General features: G+C 39.4%; 1 protein-coding gene across 8 annotated transcripts in view; it reads left to right on the top strand.

Annotated features, from left to right (window-relative positions):
• Nucleotides 1-479: 479 nt before the first annotated feature.
• The window catches only part of PTBP2 (polypyrimidine tract binding protein 2), a 92,294-nt gene continuing 76,665 nt past the window's right edge, over nucleotides 480-16,108 (top strand). For 3 of the 8 annotated variants that reach the window (XM_054530955.2, XM_054530952.2, XM_054530942.2), the window contains exons 1-3: nucleotides 487-790; nucleotides 2,487-2,517; nucleotides 6,907-7,011. In XM_054530955.2, coding sequence (XP_054386930.1) covers nucleotides 783-790; nucleotides 2,487-2,517; nucleotides 6,907-7,011 — 144 coding nt within the window. In that variant the 5' untranslated portion in view covers nucleotides 487-782. Of the gene's footprint in view, nucleotides 791-2,486; nucleotides 2,518-6,906; nucleotides 7,012-16,108 lie in introns of all 8 variants that reach the window. The other 5 variants (XM_009247563.4, XM_009247559.4, XM_009247548.4 and 2 more) reach the window with 3 other exon arrangements.

Here is a 16,108-nt window from a genome sequence, read left to right as displayed (position 1 = left end):
CCAACTATTGTAGCATTTTAACACATGGCTCCATTTGTGTCTATTTCCACCTAGCGTATTGTGAATATTTTCTACAGGCGCACACTAATCACCAACTGAAGTGAGAATCACATTTTCCTCCACTTGGCTTGGTACTACAGGTCTTGAAGCAAAAGCCTATATTTCAGTCTGAGGAGTTCTACTTGCTTGAGAAAGTACTGTTGTTACCAAGTGGTCTTGTTCAGTGGGGTAAAGATTTTTGTTTTAGAGGCTGGAGCCGGTCTGCAAATAAAAGATGGCTTAGGAGAAAAGCTATCCAATGTTTTTTCCTTGGCCCGCATAGGTTGACGGTAGTCAAGCTGGTACTTGGCTTGGAGTGAAAAGTGGAGGCTGCTTGGGGGCGTCCTGCAGTCAGGGCACAGAGAGTGTGGAGAGCTGTTGGGAGGTGTCCCACCCACGCTCCCCCCAAGGAGGGGAAACCGGGACGCCGCGGTCTGCAGCAGCAGGCCAGGTTCCAGAGGGCGGCAGGCGGAGGGCGGAGAGAGGAAGGCGCGCGGAGGCGCCGAGGAGGCGTCGGCGGCGGCGCCCACTCCCCCTCGTCCCAGCGCCCCGCCGCTCGCCTCCCGCTGCCGGGCGCCGGCGCGCTCGGCTCTTTCCGCCGCCGCCGCTGCCGCGCGCTGGCCCGTGCGCCTCGGCACCTTCGGCAATTTCCGTCGGGCCCCAGCCGCCATTTTCTCGCCGCTTGTGTGGCTCGCTGGCTGCGTGGCTCGGTTCTTGTGAGCGAAGCTTTGTCCGGTTCGGCAATGGACGGGTATGTAATCGGGCCGGCGAGAAGGTGTGTGTGAGAGAGGAGTTGGACTGTCCTTCGGCCCGGTCCCGGGCCGGGGAGAAACCCTCCCGCGGTCCCTCCCAGGGCTGGGCTGCCGTTACCCAACCCCCGCCCCATCGCACACACCCCTCCCTTTGCTTCCCCCGGCCGGCTTTGGTCGAGAAAATGAGAAGAAAGCGGGCTTGGAGGCTTGGGAGGCATTGGGGCGATGGCGGGGGTGAGGATCCCGGAGTGGGAGCGGGCACCGGCTTGGCGGCGGGGGATGGGGTGGGAACCCCATAACGTCTCGCTGGTCTGTCCCTGCCCCCTCTAGGAGCCATTTCGATCCGTACCCTGGGACCCGACCCTTGGGTTAGCGGTGCCTGTGAGAGCGAGTGGGATGGGCAGAGACAGGCCTTTGGAGTGGGGGGAGCGTCTAGGGGAAGAGGAGAGAGGCACCCCTTGTGGACCCCAGCCATGCGCAACCTCTCTGGCCTCGCCCGGCCCGCCGTGGTCGGGAGAGATGCCGGTGGCGGGAGCTCCGGGGAAAGCCTAGTGGGAGCCGCTGGGGAAGGGGGGAGGGCGTGCGGCGGCGAGAGGAAGGGGGAGGGCAGATGTCATACTCCTTTGTTTTCATTTGAGTCTGGTAGTGGGGGTGGGAGGGAGGAAAAAATGCCTTTTTGTGGGGACTGAAAACATTCAAGGCTTGGCAAAAGGGCCCAGAAATTAAATCATCTAAAAAACGAAGTGTTTGAAGCCGACATCAGTCACATGGGCAAAGGCCAACAGCAATGGCAGAAACAAGAGCAGATAGTCAACAAAGGGCTATCTCTTTAGCTACTTTGGTCAGTTTCTGGAAAAACGACTACAAAAACCCAGAACCATGCTGCATCTTTGCGAACCTGAGTGAAGACAGGATGCTGAGTGAGGTGAGAGGCAAGACTGTGAAATGGTAGGGACCGATGTCTCTCTGATAGGCTTCACACCTGAAAAGACTCAGTAATTTAACTCATTGTTAGAAACCGGGGGCACGCTTAAGGTTAAAAATAACAGCAGTATGCAGCTCTTTTGGGAGTGTAAACACAGTATCATTTAACAAGCACATTTATTAAAATCAGTGAGTATTTGAAGAATCAAAAATTTGGTTAAGCGCCTAGAGTCTGGTGTGTTTTAAAAGGTACTAAAAACAAGATTTTATAAAAGTTAACACAGTCTTACAGAATTCAAATCATCCTAGATGTTACCTAAAGATTATTTTCCAGATGAAACAGATCGAGAGAAGTTCAGTATTCCCCCCAGATCAACACGGAAATTGATGTCAAAACTTGCACTAGAATTCATGTTTCCTGATTCCTGGTTCCTATGGAGACTACTAAAGAGTTTAAGTGTTAAATTATTAATCTCAGTATACTGGCATTGTAGAAATGGCATAGTGTTTTGGGTTTTGTTCCTTTTGGCTATTGAATGTGTTGTTAAAAAATACCACAAGTTGTCTCACATTTGAAAGTTAGTTTTAGAAAACCAGGTTGGTAACAGTACAGGTAAGTCACTGATCATCTGTGGTATTTTTTTTTCCCCATCTGTGTGTGAGTGGCTGGAAGATTTATGAATGATGAACTATCCTAAAAAGTTTTAGAGCCAAAGAGTGAGTGATTAGAAGAATAACAGGAAGTTGAAACTATTTATTTTTTCTTTGCAGAATCGTCACTGAGGTTGCAGTTGGCGTGAAGGTAGGAAAATACTATGTTTGAAACTGGGATTGTTGGATCTACTATTATCATAATTACTGGAAAATTTTAGCTTTTGCTTTTGAAAACTATAATGTAGTTAACAAAACCCAAGTGTAAAGTATTTCCTTTCATTTGTAAAGTTGGACCATATACAGTTTGTAATCACCATAAGTTTTTCTAGAACTGGCAGTCTGTAAGAATAACCTTTTAAAGTAAGTATGAATGATCAAGAAATTGAAAATGCTTTCACACATGGCTTCTTGTAATATAAAACGATACCCCAATTTTCTGAGGGGAAATAATGATTTAAAGGGACGGTAAGGGGTTTGACCTATATCTTATAATTTTGTTAATCTAAGTTTTTTGTTTTTTGTTTTTTTTTTTACTTTTTGTCATATGAAAATGAATATATTTTGGTCAATAATAAGGCACATTAGAAATGAATTATCCTGATCCTTAAAAAGAAAGTTGTTGAGGCAGTTAGCTTCAAATTTGAATTAGAAGTTAAGAGCTGGTTTGTCTATTAAAGAAAGTCTTTATGGTAGAGATCCTTTGGAATCCTTCCTTTTTGGCTAAGAAAACTACTCATCATTTAAACTTTAGTTCTAATGCTTAACATTTTCTTGAGTACTTGCAACTTTTAATGTCATGATGTATTGTAATTTTTTTTAGTTTTTTTTTTTGAGACGGAGCCTCGCTCGGTCACCCAGGCTGGATGCAGTGGCGCGATCTTGGCCCACTGCAACCTCTGCATCCTGGGTTCAAGCAGTTCTTCTGCCTCAGCCTCCTGAGTAGCTGGGATTACAGGTGCGCACCACCACGCCCAGCTAATTTGTATTTTTAGTAGAGACGGCGTTTCACCCTGTTGGTCAGGCTGGTCTCAAACTCCTGACCTCATGATCTGCCTGCCTCTCATGATCTGCCTGTCTCGACCTCCCAAAGTGCTGGGATTACAGATGTGAGCCACCGTGCCCGGCCTGTATTGTCATTTTTCATTTGCAAGCCTCTGTGTCCGGAGAGGCTATCTGCTTAGTCCAGTGATGCTGACTGTTCAAACATTTTTTGGAATTCTTAAAATTGTATCCATAATGGGGGGGGGGGAGGGATAGCATTAGGAGATACGGGGGGAGAGGGGAGGGATAGCTTTAGGAGATACACCTAATGCTAAATGACGAGTTAATGGGTGCAGCACACCAACATGGCACATGTATACATATGTAGCAAACCTGCACATTGTGCACATGTACCCTAAAACTTAAAAGTATAATAATAATAATAATAAACTTGTATCCATAATGATGTGATGTTCTTTAGAATACTTTTAGGAATGGTACTGTGTTTTCTTGCTTATTTTCTGTCCTCTTACCTATAGTGAACTACATATTTGTCCATTCTTTAGGCTTGTTTCTTGAGTTCATTTTGTACAGACTGAAGGAGAAATAATATGCTCTTTTTGGTGATAATATTTTCCAAGTTGAGTTAGTCATGGGATTTAAAATCAGGAATAGCTAAAGAGTGCAAAATGGTAGATGTTGTAGGTTCCATCCAAACAGATTTCTGTAAATTTTGTAAAAGAATAAATGATACAAGTGTGAGTTGTCGACTATTAGTGGAAAAGGAGAAGAGTTTGTAGACAAGACTCAGAATGAGTAGACAGAAAAAAACTGAGGAGACTCGGAATAGTATGTCCAGATGTTATGTATTGGTTACGCCAGTTGTTTTTTGTTTTTTTTTTGTCGCCCAGGCTGGAGTGCAGTGGCACGATCCCAGCTCACTACAAGCTCTGCCTTCTGGGTTCACTCCATTCTCCTGCCTCAGCCTCCCAAGTTGCTGGGACTACAAGCGCCCGTCACCACGCCTGGCTAATTTTTTGTATTTTTAGTAGAGACGGGGGTTTCACCGTGTTAGCCAGGATGGTCTCGATCTCCTGACCTTGTGGTTACACCAGTTTTTTGTTAGTTGCTTGAGAACACTTTAGAAGATGATAAAAAAAAAATTGCAAACCATTTTAAAAAATCCATTGTTTAATATAAAAGTCTGAATAATTGAAGTTAATTTAATTTTCTGGAATAATGGTTAAGAATTTTTGCTTTGGTGTCAGGCCTGTGTACAAGTAATGAAGTGTTCTTTAAAACTTAAAACATTTGTGAATTTGCTTTAAAGACACTGATGCATGTGCATATTTAAAAAAATTCAGGCTGGGCGCAGTGGGTTACGCCTGTAATCCCAGCACTCTGGGAGGCTGAGGCGGGCGGATCACAAGTTCAGGAGATCGAGACCATCCTGGCTAACACAGTGAAACCCCGTCTCTACTAAAAATACAAAAAATTAGCCAGGCATGGTGGCGGGCGCCTGTAGTCCCAGCTACTCGGGAGGCTGAGGCGGGAGAATGGCGTGAACCCGGGAGGCGGAGGTTGCAGTAAGCCGAGATTGTGCCACTGTACTCCAGCCTGGGCAACAGAGCGAGACTCCATCTCAAAAAAAAGAAAAAAAATTTCAAACTGATTCACAGTTTTTTTAAATTTATTTGTTAGGTGTAGGTAATTGTGTTAAAATTTTGTGCCTTTTTTCTTGAAATCATTAATTTATATATTAGCACACATATAAACATCTTTATTTACGTGATTGAATTCAAACTATAGTTTTGGCCCACATCTTGCCTTTTTTTTTTTTTTTGAGTCGGAGTCTCCTTCTGTCATCAGGCTGGAGTGCAGTGGCACGATCTTGGCTCACTGCAACCTCTGCCTCCTGGGTTCAGGCGATTCTCCTGCCTCAGCCTCCCTAGTAGCTGGGACTACAGGCGCACGCCACCATGCCAGACTAATTTTTTTTTTTTTTTTTGAGATGGAGTCTCGCCCTGTCTCCCAGGCTGGAGTGCAGTGGTGCGATCTGCTCACTGCAACCTCCACCTCCTGGGTTCATGCCATTCTCCTCTCAGCCTCCTGAGTAGCTGGGACTACAGGCACCTGCCACCATGCCCAGCTAAGTTTTTGTATTTTCAGTAAAGACAGAGTTTCACCATGTTAGCCAGGATAGTTTCGATCTCCTGACCTCATGATCCGTCTGCCTCAGCCTCCCAAAGTGCTGGGATTACAAGCGTGAGCCACCACGCCTGGCCAAAACGCCAGACTAATTTTTGTATTTTTAGTAGAGACGGGGTTTCACCATTTTGGCCAGGGTAGTCTTGATCTCTTGACCCCATGATCCGCCCGCCTTGATCTCCCAAAGTGTTGGGATTACAGGCTTGAGCCACCGCGCCTGGCCCACATCTTGCCTTTAAAAAAATAGGTTTATTGAGATACAATGTGACATAAAATAAACTACCCATATTAAATATACAGTGTTTTGTCTCATATATACCCTTGTGAAACCATCACCACAATCAAGATAGTGAACATCTATCACTCCCCGCAGTATCGTCTTGCGCCTTTATAGTCCCTCCTTTCTGCTTTTCTTTCCCCAAGGAACCACTGATCTGCTTTCTGTCACTGTAGATTAGTTCACACTTTTTAGAATTTCAGGTAAATGTAATCATATGGTATGTACATTTTTGGTTTGGGTTAGTCCACTCAGAATAATTATTTTGAGATTCACCCATGTTGTGTTTCAATAGTCCATTCTCTTTTATTGCTTAGTAATATTACACTTTATGGCTATACAGCAATTTGTTAATCCATTCAAGTCTTGAGGGACATTTGTATTGTTTTCCGTTTTGAGCTAATAAAAATATAGTTGTGAACATTCCTGTACAAGTCTTTGTATGGACATATGCTTTCATTTCTCTTGGTGGGGGGGGGCTATGATTGGAAAGTCTGGATCATGTGGTAGGCATATGTTTAACTTTTTAAGGAACTGCAAACTTTTTAAAAACAGTTGTACTATCTTGCACTGCCATCAGCACGGTATGAAATTTCCAGTCCTTCCACATCCTCTCTAATGCCTGTTATCTTGTCTTTTTGATTATAGACATTGTAGTGTATATGAAGTGATATTTCATTGTGGATTTAATTTGCATTCCTCTAATATCTATGATGTTGAACATCTTTTCGGGTGCTTTTTGTCAACTGTTATCTTTGGTGAAGTGTCTGTTTATATCTTTTGCCCAATTTATTATTTGGTTATTTATTTTAAATTGAGTTTTGAGAGGTCTTCATTGTGGTTATAAGTCCTTTATCAGATATATGGCCTGGAAGTATTTTCTGCCACTCATCTTCTCATTCTCAGCATTGTCTTTTGAAGAGCAACAGTTATTAATTCTGATGGACTCCAGTTTACCAATTTTTTCTTTTATGGATTGTAGTTTTGGGGTCTTGTCTGAGCCATTTTTGCCTGACTGTAAGCCATGAAGATTTTTTTCCTTTTGTTTGTTAATAATAATTTTTTTTTTAGAGACAGGGCCTGACTCTGTCACCCAGGCTGGAGTGCAGTGGTGCAGCTGTAGCTCACGATAACCTTGAACTCCTGGACACAAGGGCTCCTACTTCAGCCTCCCAAGTAGGTAGGACTACAGGCACACACCACCATGCCCAGCTAATTTTTAAATTTTTTATAGACCCGGGGTCTCTGTTTTGCCCAGGCTGGTGTTGAACTCCTGGCCTCAAGCGATCTTTCTGCCTCAGCCTTCCAAAGTGTTGGGATTAAAGGCATGAGCCACTATACTTGGCCACCTTTGTTTTCTAATAGAAGTTTTATACTTTGGTTTAACATTTAGGTCTCTTTCATTTTGACTTAATATTTTGAATATGGTACAAAGTGTGGGTCAGAAGTATTTGGTTTTGCATGGGGACATCCAGTATTTACAGCATCATTTGTTGAAAAGACTATCCTTTCTCCATTCACTTAGCTTTGCAGCTTCATGAAAAATCAGTTATCTGTGTGTGTATGATTTTATGTCTGTACTCTACTTTTTTGTATTGACCCATTTTCCTTTATCTAGATGCTGGAAACATACTGTCTTAATCATTGTAGCTTTATATTGAGTCTTGAAACCACTTACTTAGTCTTGGCCCTCCAACTCTGTTCTTTTTCAAAGTTGTTTTTAACTCTTCTGAATCCTTTATATTTTCATATGAGTCAGTTTTTACAAAAACTGCTTGGATTTTACTGGATTTGACTTGAATCTGTAGAGCAATTTGGGGAAAATTGGCATCATGACTAAAATTGATGTCTCTGTTAGGTCTTTAATTTCTTTAAGCATTGTTTTTTTTTTCATTGCACATGTTTTGTGCATTGTTTGATTAGATTTATCCATAAGTATTTTATGTATTTTGAAGTATTGTAAATGATATTTAAAAAACTTAATTTCCAATTGTTTGCTAGTGTATAGAAATGATTATGGCATATTGCTCTTATGTTCTGAACCTTTGCTAAACTCATTTAGTAGATCTAATAGTTTTTTTTATATATTCCATCAGATTTTCTTGAGAGGGAGTCTCAGTCACCCAGGCTGCAGTGCAGTGACGTGATCTTGGCTCACTGCAACCTCCGCCTCGTGGGTCAAGCAGTTCTCCTGCCTCAGCCTCCTAAGTAGCTGGGACTACAGGTTCACACCACCACAGCCAGCTAATTTTTCTATTTTCAGTTGAGGCAGGGTTTCACCATGTTGGCTAGGCTGGTCTCGAACTCCTGACCTCAAGTGATCCACTTGCCTAGGCCTCCCAAAGTGCTAAGATTACAGGCGTGAGCCACCACCCCCAGCCTATGCCATTAAATTTTCTACATAGACAATTTATACCCAATTGTTTTTAAATAGTTTTCTTCCTTTTCTATCTGGATACCATTTTTTGTCTCCTTTTTCTTGTCTGTGGTATCCAGTACAATGTTTAATAGAAGTGCTAAGAGAATATCTTTAACTTGCTCCTGATATTAGGGTGAGAACTCTAAAATTTCTTCCTTAACTGATACAGTTCACTAATGAAGCCATGTGGGGCCAGATGTTTGTTTTCTTTGTCGGGAGGTTTTAAACTACATATTCAATTTATTTAATAGATATAGGGCTATTCAGTTTGTTTAGTTCTTCTTGAGTGAACTTCGGTAATTTGTATCTTCTGTAGAACTAGTCCATTTCCTTTAAGTTGCTGAATGTATTTGCGTAGAGTTGTTGATGATACTACTATTTTTTTTTTTTTTTGAGACGGAGCCTCGCTCTGTCGCCCGGGCTGGAGTACAGTGGCACCATCTCGGCTCAGTGCAACCTCCACGTCCCGGGTTCACGTGATTCTCCTGCCTCAGCATCCCAAGTAGCTGGGATCACAGGCACATACCACCACACCTGGCTAATTTTTTGTATTTTTACTAGAGACGGGGTTTCACTATATTGGCCAGGTTGGTCTCGAACTCCTGACTTGTGATCCGCCCACCTTGGCCTCACAAAGTGCTGGGATTACAGGCGTGAGCCACTGTGCCCAGCCATGATACTGCATTTTTACACTTTTGATATCTGTTGAATCCTTAGTGATGTCAGCTCTCTCATTCCCAATAGGGAGAATTTGTGTCATCTTTTTTCCTTGTCTGTCTGGATTGAAGTTTATTGATTTTATTAATCTCCAAAATACCAGCTTTTGATTTCATTGAGTTTTCTCTGTTGTTTTTTTGTTTTCTATTTAATTGATTTCTGCTGTTTTTATTTTGTTTTGCTTTGTGTTTAGCTTGATCTTCATTTTCTACTTAGTTAACGTTGAAGTTGATGTCATTAACTTGGTACTTTTACTTATATAGGAGTTTAGTGCTGTATGTTTCCCTTTTAAGTACCGCTTTCATGGCATTCCTCAAATTTTGACACATACATTTTTATTCACTTCAAAATACTTTTTAAAAAAATTTCTTTGACCCATGGGTTATTGGGAAGTATGTTATTTATGTTATTTAATTTCCAAATATTTGGAGTTTTCTGTATATCTTTTCTGTTATGTATTCGTAATTTTAGTTTTATTCTGGCCAGAGAACGTATTTTCTAGGACTTGGATCTTTGTAAACATGGAGACTTGTTTTATGGTCCAAATATATATGTTGTTAAGTATTCACTGAATACTCTGATGATTCTCTGCAGATTTGGAGAAATCTCTGTGCAGCTCTTTTCTTTGGTATTTTGACCTGTAAACTCTAGTTACTTTGGTCTTCTCAGGCTCTTGGCTCTTTCACAATTAAAGTAGTCTTTGAGGCTCAGCCTGCTTTCCTCATAGCTGTGCTATGGCCTGGACACTCAAGGGAGTGAGCTGAGGCAAACATGGACTCATTTGTTTTCTAACCTTAGGGATTATTGTCCATCATTGCCTGATCTCCAGTGTCTTGAAAAGCGATTGTTCTGTATATTTGCTTGATTGTTTGGTGTTGTTTCGGCAAGGCAGATCTGGGTGATGTTATTCTATGTTGACTGGAGGTAGAAGTCAACTGTTTTTTTTAATTACATAATATGGTCTCAGCAGTTGCAGATCTACCTCATCCTTTTTTAATGACAATGGAGGATACTGTTGTGTGGCTGCACCACAGTGCAGTTACTGGACATACCACAATTTAGTTTCCTACATTGCTGGACATTTAGGTTTGATTCCAGTTTGTCATTATAATGTGTGGACATATTTAGAATAGAAGTAAAAATGCTGTGTCAAATGAAATTTATACTTAAAGAGTTACTGAAAACCACAATGCCAGAACACTCATTTGTTTTTCACAAGTGTGTATAGGATTGCCTATTTTTCCATACCCTTGGCAATTCTAGGTTTTATCAAAATTTAGAATACTAGCTTATTTTACACTAAAAATTATTTTGTAATTTATATTTTGAAATGGGTGAGGTTTTTCAAATTTGGCTATTTATATTTCATTTTCTGTGAACTGCCTGTTTGTGTACTGGACCTAGTTTAATGGTCATCTTTATCTTATCACAGTTCTTTGTATAAAAAAATTGATTTCATACGCATTGTAGATATTTTTTATTTGAGTTTTTTTTGCTTTTTTGATATTCTTTGTATAGTTTTAGGCATATATATATATTTGAATTAAGTGATTTCACTTTTTAAAATCCATTTGATGTGTAAACGTTTTTAGCCTCAGCTTCTTCATCTTTAAAATTAGGATTTTAATAGTTCCACAAACTAGGTAGGTTAATGTATTTACATTTAGAATATCCAAGTTTTTGTGGCGTTAGGATACAAATGAAATCTCATTTTCCATTATTTTATAAATTTGCTATATTCAGCTTTTCTTGAGTTTAGACTGGTTTTTGTTAGCTCAGTGAGACTATTAGAATATTTGTGAGTTTGTAATAGGAGATTTGTTGCATTTCTTTAAAATGGCTTTTTATATTCTTCGTAATTTGTAATGTCAGGGGTGTCATTTCTGTACTCTTAACCATTTTGCCAATGTGAAATCCTTGCAAAGTAATGGGGCTACTACTTGGGAAGACAGAATTGTATGAAATGATTGTAGAATAATTCAGGATGGTCCCCAATACGGTAAAATGTTAACTTTTTAGATGTAGAGTTTAAGTATGGTGAAATTTGTAGCAGTGTTCTTTAGTAAGTTAACTGTTAATATATCAAGACCTATAACTGGACAACTAATAAATAACCTATTTCTTAAAATGTTAGCTTTTTCTAAATATTCTGAAAGTACTGGTTGTAAATTGCTGAACTCATGATTTAAATTATAACATGACTATTGAATTCACCATCATTGGCTTGCATAGAAAATTACGATCAAATAATGCTAAATGTAACTTTTTTGGTAATAGTTGAGTGTAACTGGTTGTTCATTATAGATGTGTTATTCAAAACTTTGGGTTTTTAGGTTTTGACTTTTAAAATACTTTTCTTAAATGCTACTTAATGCTTTCACTAGGGTATTTTTATTAGAATTTCAATTAACATATTTTAACGTCTGCGAAATGACAGTACTATGTTAGAAATTTATGTATTGGCTCCTTGAGGGCAGTGACCCTATTTGTTATGTTTTTTCCTCCATCATTAATAGTACACGTATTAAATAGTACATACACACTTTAATAACTCTTAGAAGTGTCATAGGCTTTAATATGCTCATACTCTAATGAGCCATTTATCAATAAAAGATAAATACCAAGACTATGTCTTTTAGGACTTTAGTTAGAGAAATAAGGACTCAGGGTTTTAATTAAGTGGTATATGGCTACAGTAGGAAAGATTGGTTTGGGTTGGTAGGCTCAGAATAGTGGTCTGTGATCTAGCTAGATTGGGAGATAGGAGAAGGAGTGGAGAGCAATAGGCATTGAGAGAATGACATAACCAAAGTTGTGTCTATAGGTTGGCATAAATTTACAGCCATTGATCAGTGAGTTGAATAATTTGGCCTTTATGGCTAACAGCTTGTATATGGATATGAGAGAAAAGATAGAATGGCAGATAGGTTATATAGAAGGCCTCAATTACAGGTTGTGAAATTTGTACTTCATCTAGTAGGCATTATTCTATATATCTGTAATTTTCCATATAAAAGTAGCTCGTTATTCTTTCTTTTTTTTTTTTTTTTTTTTGCTATAGCAAATTTATTGTAACAACACAAATTTATTATCTTATAGTTTTGTAGGTGAGAAATCTGACACAGGTGGGCTAAAATCAAGGTGTTAGCAGGGCTGTGTTCCTTTTTGCAGGATCTGGGGGGAATTTGTTTTCTTGACATAACTCAGCTGTTAGCTTCATCTTCAAAGAAGCAATGGCAAAGAAGACTGTCTCACATCACATCACTCTGACACATTCTTGTGCCTCCGTTTCCCACTTACAGGGACCTTGTGATTACAGTGGGCCCAACTACATAATTCAGGATAAATGTTTAAATTACCAATTAATGAAGTGGCAACTGAAACAAGTTTTAACCTATTCACAAGAAAGGGCTTTGCTGGAGTGGTGGCTCACACCTATAATCCCAGAATTTAGGGAGGCTGAGGCAGGCAGATCGCTTGAGCCCAGGAGTTTGAGATCAGCCTGGTCCTCGTAGCAAGACCCCATCTCTACAAAAACTTACAAATTAGATAGATCTGGTGGCATGGGCCTGTAGTCCCAGCTACTTGGGAGGCTGAGACAAGAGGATCACCTGAGCCCAGGTGGCAGTGAGCTATGATTTTATCACTACACTCCAGCCTGGGTGAGAGGAGATCCAGTCTCAAAAAAAGGAAAAGGGCTTTCCTGAGGGTCGAATGAAGTACAGTTGACCCTTGAACAGGATGATTTTGAATTACACAGGTCCACTTATGCATGGATCCACTTATACAGAATTTTCTTCTCCCTCTTCCACCCAAGACGGAAAGACCAACTCGTCCTCTTCCTCCTCATCCCACTCAGCGTGAAGACATTGAGGATGAAGACCTTTATTATGACCGATCTCCAAAAAGATTGGCTTCAATATTTCATGGAGTGCTATGAATTAGAATCCTCAGTCTCTATATTGTTAATTATTTTAGTCTCTTGGTCTATGTGTGTTTCTAAACTGTAGTAGCTTTCTTAATTTAGTTCTAGGCATACTACATTAGGGGATAAGGTGGTTAAGTGATATTTTCACTTTAAAAGTAGTAAGGTGTCACAGAAAGTTATCACAACAGATTTTTTTGAGCAGTACTTCTTTTTTAAAACTATTATAATGAATTTTAGACACAATAGTATCATGAACCATTGTGTATCTATCATTCAGTCCCCAAAACCATCAGCAACCCATAGCTAAAACGATGATATCCACACTCTGCTTTTCCATTTCTGTTATTTTGAGATAAATATCAGATATTCATATTGTTTTATCTGTAAAGGCTTCAGTGTATATCTTTAAAGAATAAGGACTCTCTTTTTAAAATATAATCAAAAGACTATTAGGACACACACACACATTAAGTTAATTCATATTATAAACTGTCAAATTTGTATTAAAATTTCTAGTTGTCTCATAAAAGTCATAGTATTTTTATAGGGTTTTTTTTTTTTAGTGGGGGAAGGAGTCATGATAAAATAAGATCAGCCAATTTAACAGGTCGTTATTACCTCTTAAATATCTTTTAATGTACAAGTTCTCCGTTCCTGTTTTTTGTGTTTTTTTTTTAAGTTGCATTTCGTTTGTTGAAGAAAACTGGTTATTGGTCTTACACAGTTGCCTATAGACTACATTTGCTGATTGTGTTATGATTTTGTAATTTAGTATGTTCTCCATATTTCCAGTAAATTGGTAGTTAGATCTAGAGACTTGGTCAGGGTTTCTATTTTTTTGGTAATTTTTTAAGTGGTGGGTTTTTATTTCTGTTAGACATGGTTTCTGACTTTTCGTGTATGTCATGTTTTTCCCAGGAACATTTCTTATACTTTACCTTGTTTGTGCCAGGCATAGTCTGTGCTCAATAATTGTCTCCTTTTTTTTTTCTTTTTTTTCTGTTTTTTGAGAGACGGAGTCTTGCCCTGTTGCCCAGGCTGGAGTGCAGTGGCCCAATCTCAGCTCAGTGCAACCTCTGCCTCCCTGGTTCAAGCGATTCTCCTGCCTCAGCTTCCCAAGTAGTTGGAACTACAGGTGCCTGCCACCACACCTGGCTAATTTTTGTATTTTTAGTAGGGATGGGGTTTCACCACGCTGGCCAGGCTGATTTGGAACTCCTGACCTCAAGTGATCTTCCCACCTTGGCTTCCCAAAGTGCTGGGATTACAGGCATGAGCCACTGTGCCTGACCAATAAGTGTCTCTTAATGAGTATTCTTAAAGGATATCTAAAAAGAAATGTAACTTAAAATTCACATAATAGTAATACTATACAGTGTTAACATTTAATGTAAGTTGGAACTATTGATGGTGGACAAGAATGTTTTCTTGTCAAGAACATACGATTTAGAATGAAGAGATGAGGGTTTGACTTTTATAGCATTGAACAGGTTAACCTCTGAGCTTCAGTTTTATACATATTTTTAAATGGTTTCAGTTGTACCTACCTCCAAAATTATTTTGAATGTTAGATAAGGAAAAGACTTACGCTGAAAGGATGAGAATGGTTGTTGTTGTAGTTCTTTAATCTGTAAATCTACATTTGGAAGGAACACTTTTATAGAAATCAAATACAGTAAATTAATTTCTAAGAGATCCTGGAGTTCAGGTTAAAAATAGCTGCAGACAGCACTAAATATCTTTATTAGTGAACAAAAAAATAAAAATAACTTAGAATTTAGCACAGAGAAACAAAGAGATGAAAATAGCAGAAGAGTTAAAAATGTGTTGGAAAGGAAGAGAAGTTCTAACAAACATCTAATTAGAGTTCCAGAAAGAAATTAAAGATTGCAGAAAGGCAAAATTTGAAATGCTAAAGGCTGATAATTTTTCAGAATTGGTGAACTATATGAGTTCTTAGATTTAGGAGGCACAAGAAAACCTGGACACCTAACAGTGAAAGAGCAGAGCACCAAAGACATAGAGATCTTTAAAGCAGCCAGAGAAGATCAGATTCCCTAAAGAATAAGAACTAGAAAGTCCCAATATGCTTCATCAGCATGGGCATCCAGAAGATAGTGGAATAATATTTTCAATGTATTGAGTGAAAATAGCTGCCCCACCTATTATTTTATAGTCAGCTAACTTATAAGGAGAAGAACAAAATAAAGACACTTTTTGAAACACGTCATTCTGCCTCCAAAAAAGCAATTTAGGAAATGTATCAACAGACTCACTGAAGGAATTTCTGGAGTTTGTACTTCAGGAAGAAAGCCAATGACACCAGAAAGGAAGTCTGATATAGAAGTGAGGCTAATCAAGAAATTGGTAGGTCTGTGAGTAAATCTAATTACTGACCATATAAGAATGTAATATGGTCATTCTTACATATTACATTCTTATAATATGTAAGAATTAATATTTCTTACATATTAAATATTAAAGGTTTAAAAATAGAATTAAAAATATTAAATCATAACAATATGTAAGAGAGTGGTAGAGACACTGGAGTTTGAGTTCTGATGATCTAGTATTGATTGGAGCTGTGTTGTCAGTTACAGTAGCTACTAGTGATTTGTTACTGAGCACTTGACATGTATGTAGTTTAAGTTGATCTTCTACCTTAGTTGAAAAATACACATTTCTAAGCCTTAGTCTGAAAGAAGAATGTAAAATATCCCAAGTTTTCATATTGGTTACATGTAGAGCTGATAATATTTTGGTATTTTGGGTTAAATGAAATACATTATCTGTGTTGCCTTTTCCTCTTTCTTCCTTTCTTCCTTTCTTTCCTTTTTTTAAGATAGGGTCTTGCTTTTTCCACCAGGCTGGAGTGCTGTGGCATGATCATGGCAGCCTCAACCTCCTGGGCTCCAGTGACCCTCCCACCTCAGCCTCCCAAGTAGCTGGGACTACAGTTGTGTGCCACCACACCTGGCTAATTTTTGAGTTTTTTTTGTAGAGACAGCGTCTCGCTATATTGCCTAGGCTGATCTCAAACTCCTGGGCTCAAGTGATACTCCCGCTTTAGCCTTGCAAAGTGCTGGGATTACAGGACTGAGTCTGGCCACCTTTTTCTTTCTTTCTTTTTTTTTTTTTTTTTTAAGGCGGAGTCTCCCTCTGTCACCCAGGCTGGAGTGCAGTGGCTCTATCTCTGCTTACTGCAAGCT

The sequence above is a fragment of the Pongo abelii genome, chromosome 1 (genome assembly GCF_028885655.2).
Source record: "Pongo abelii isolate AG06213 chromosome 1, NHGRI_mPonAbe1-v2.0_pri, whole genome shotgun sequence".
Classification (NCBI taxonomy): Eukaryota; Metazoa; Chordata; class Mammalia; order Primates; family Hominidae; genus Pongo; species Pongo abelii.
The sequence above is the reverse complement of the archived record's forward strand: the minus strand, read 5'-3'. Positions and strand labels throughout refer to the sequence as shown.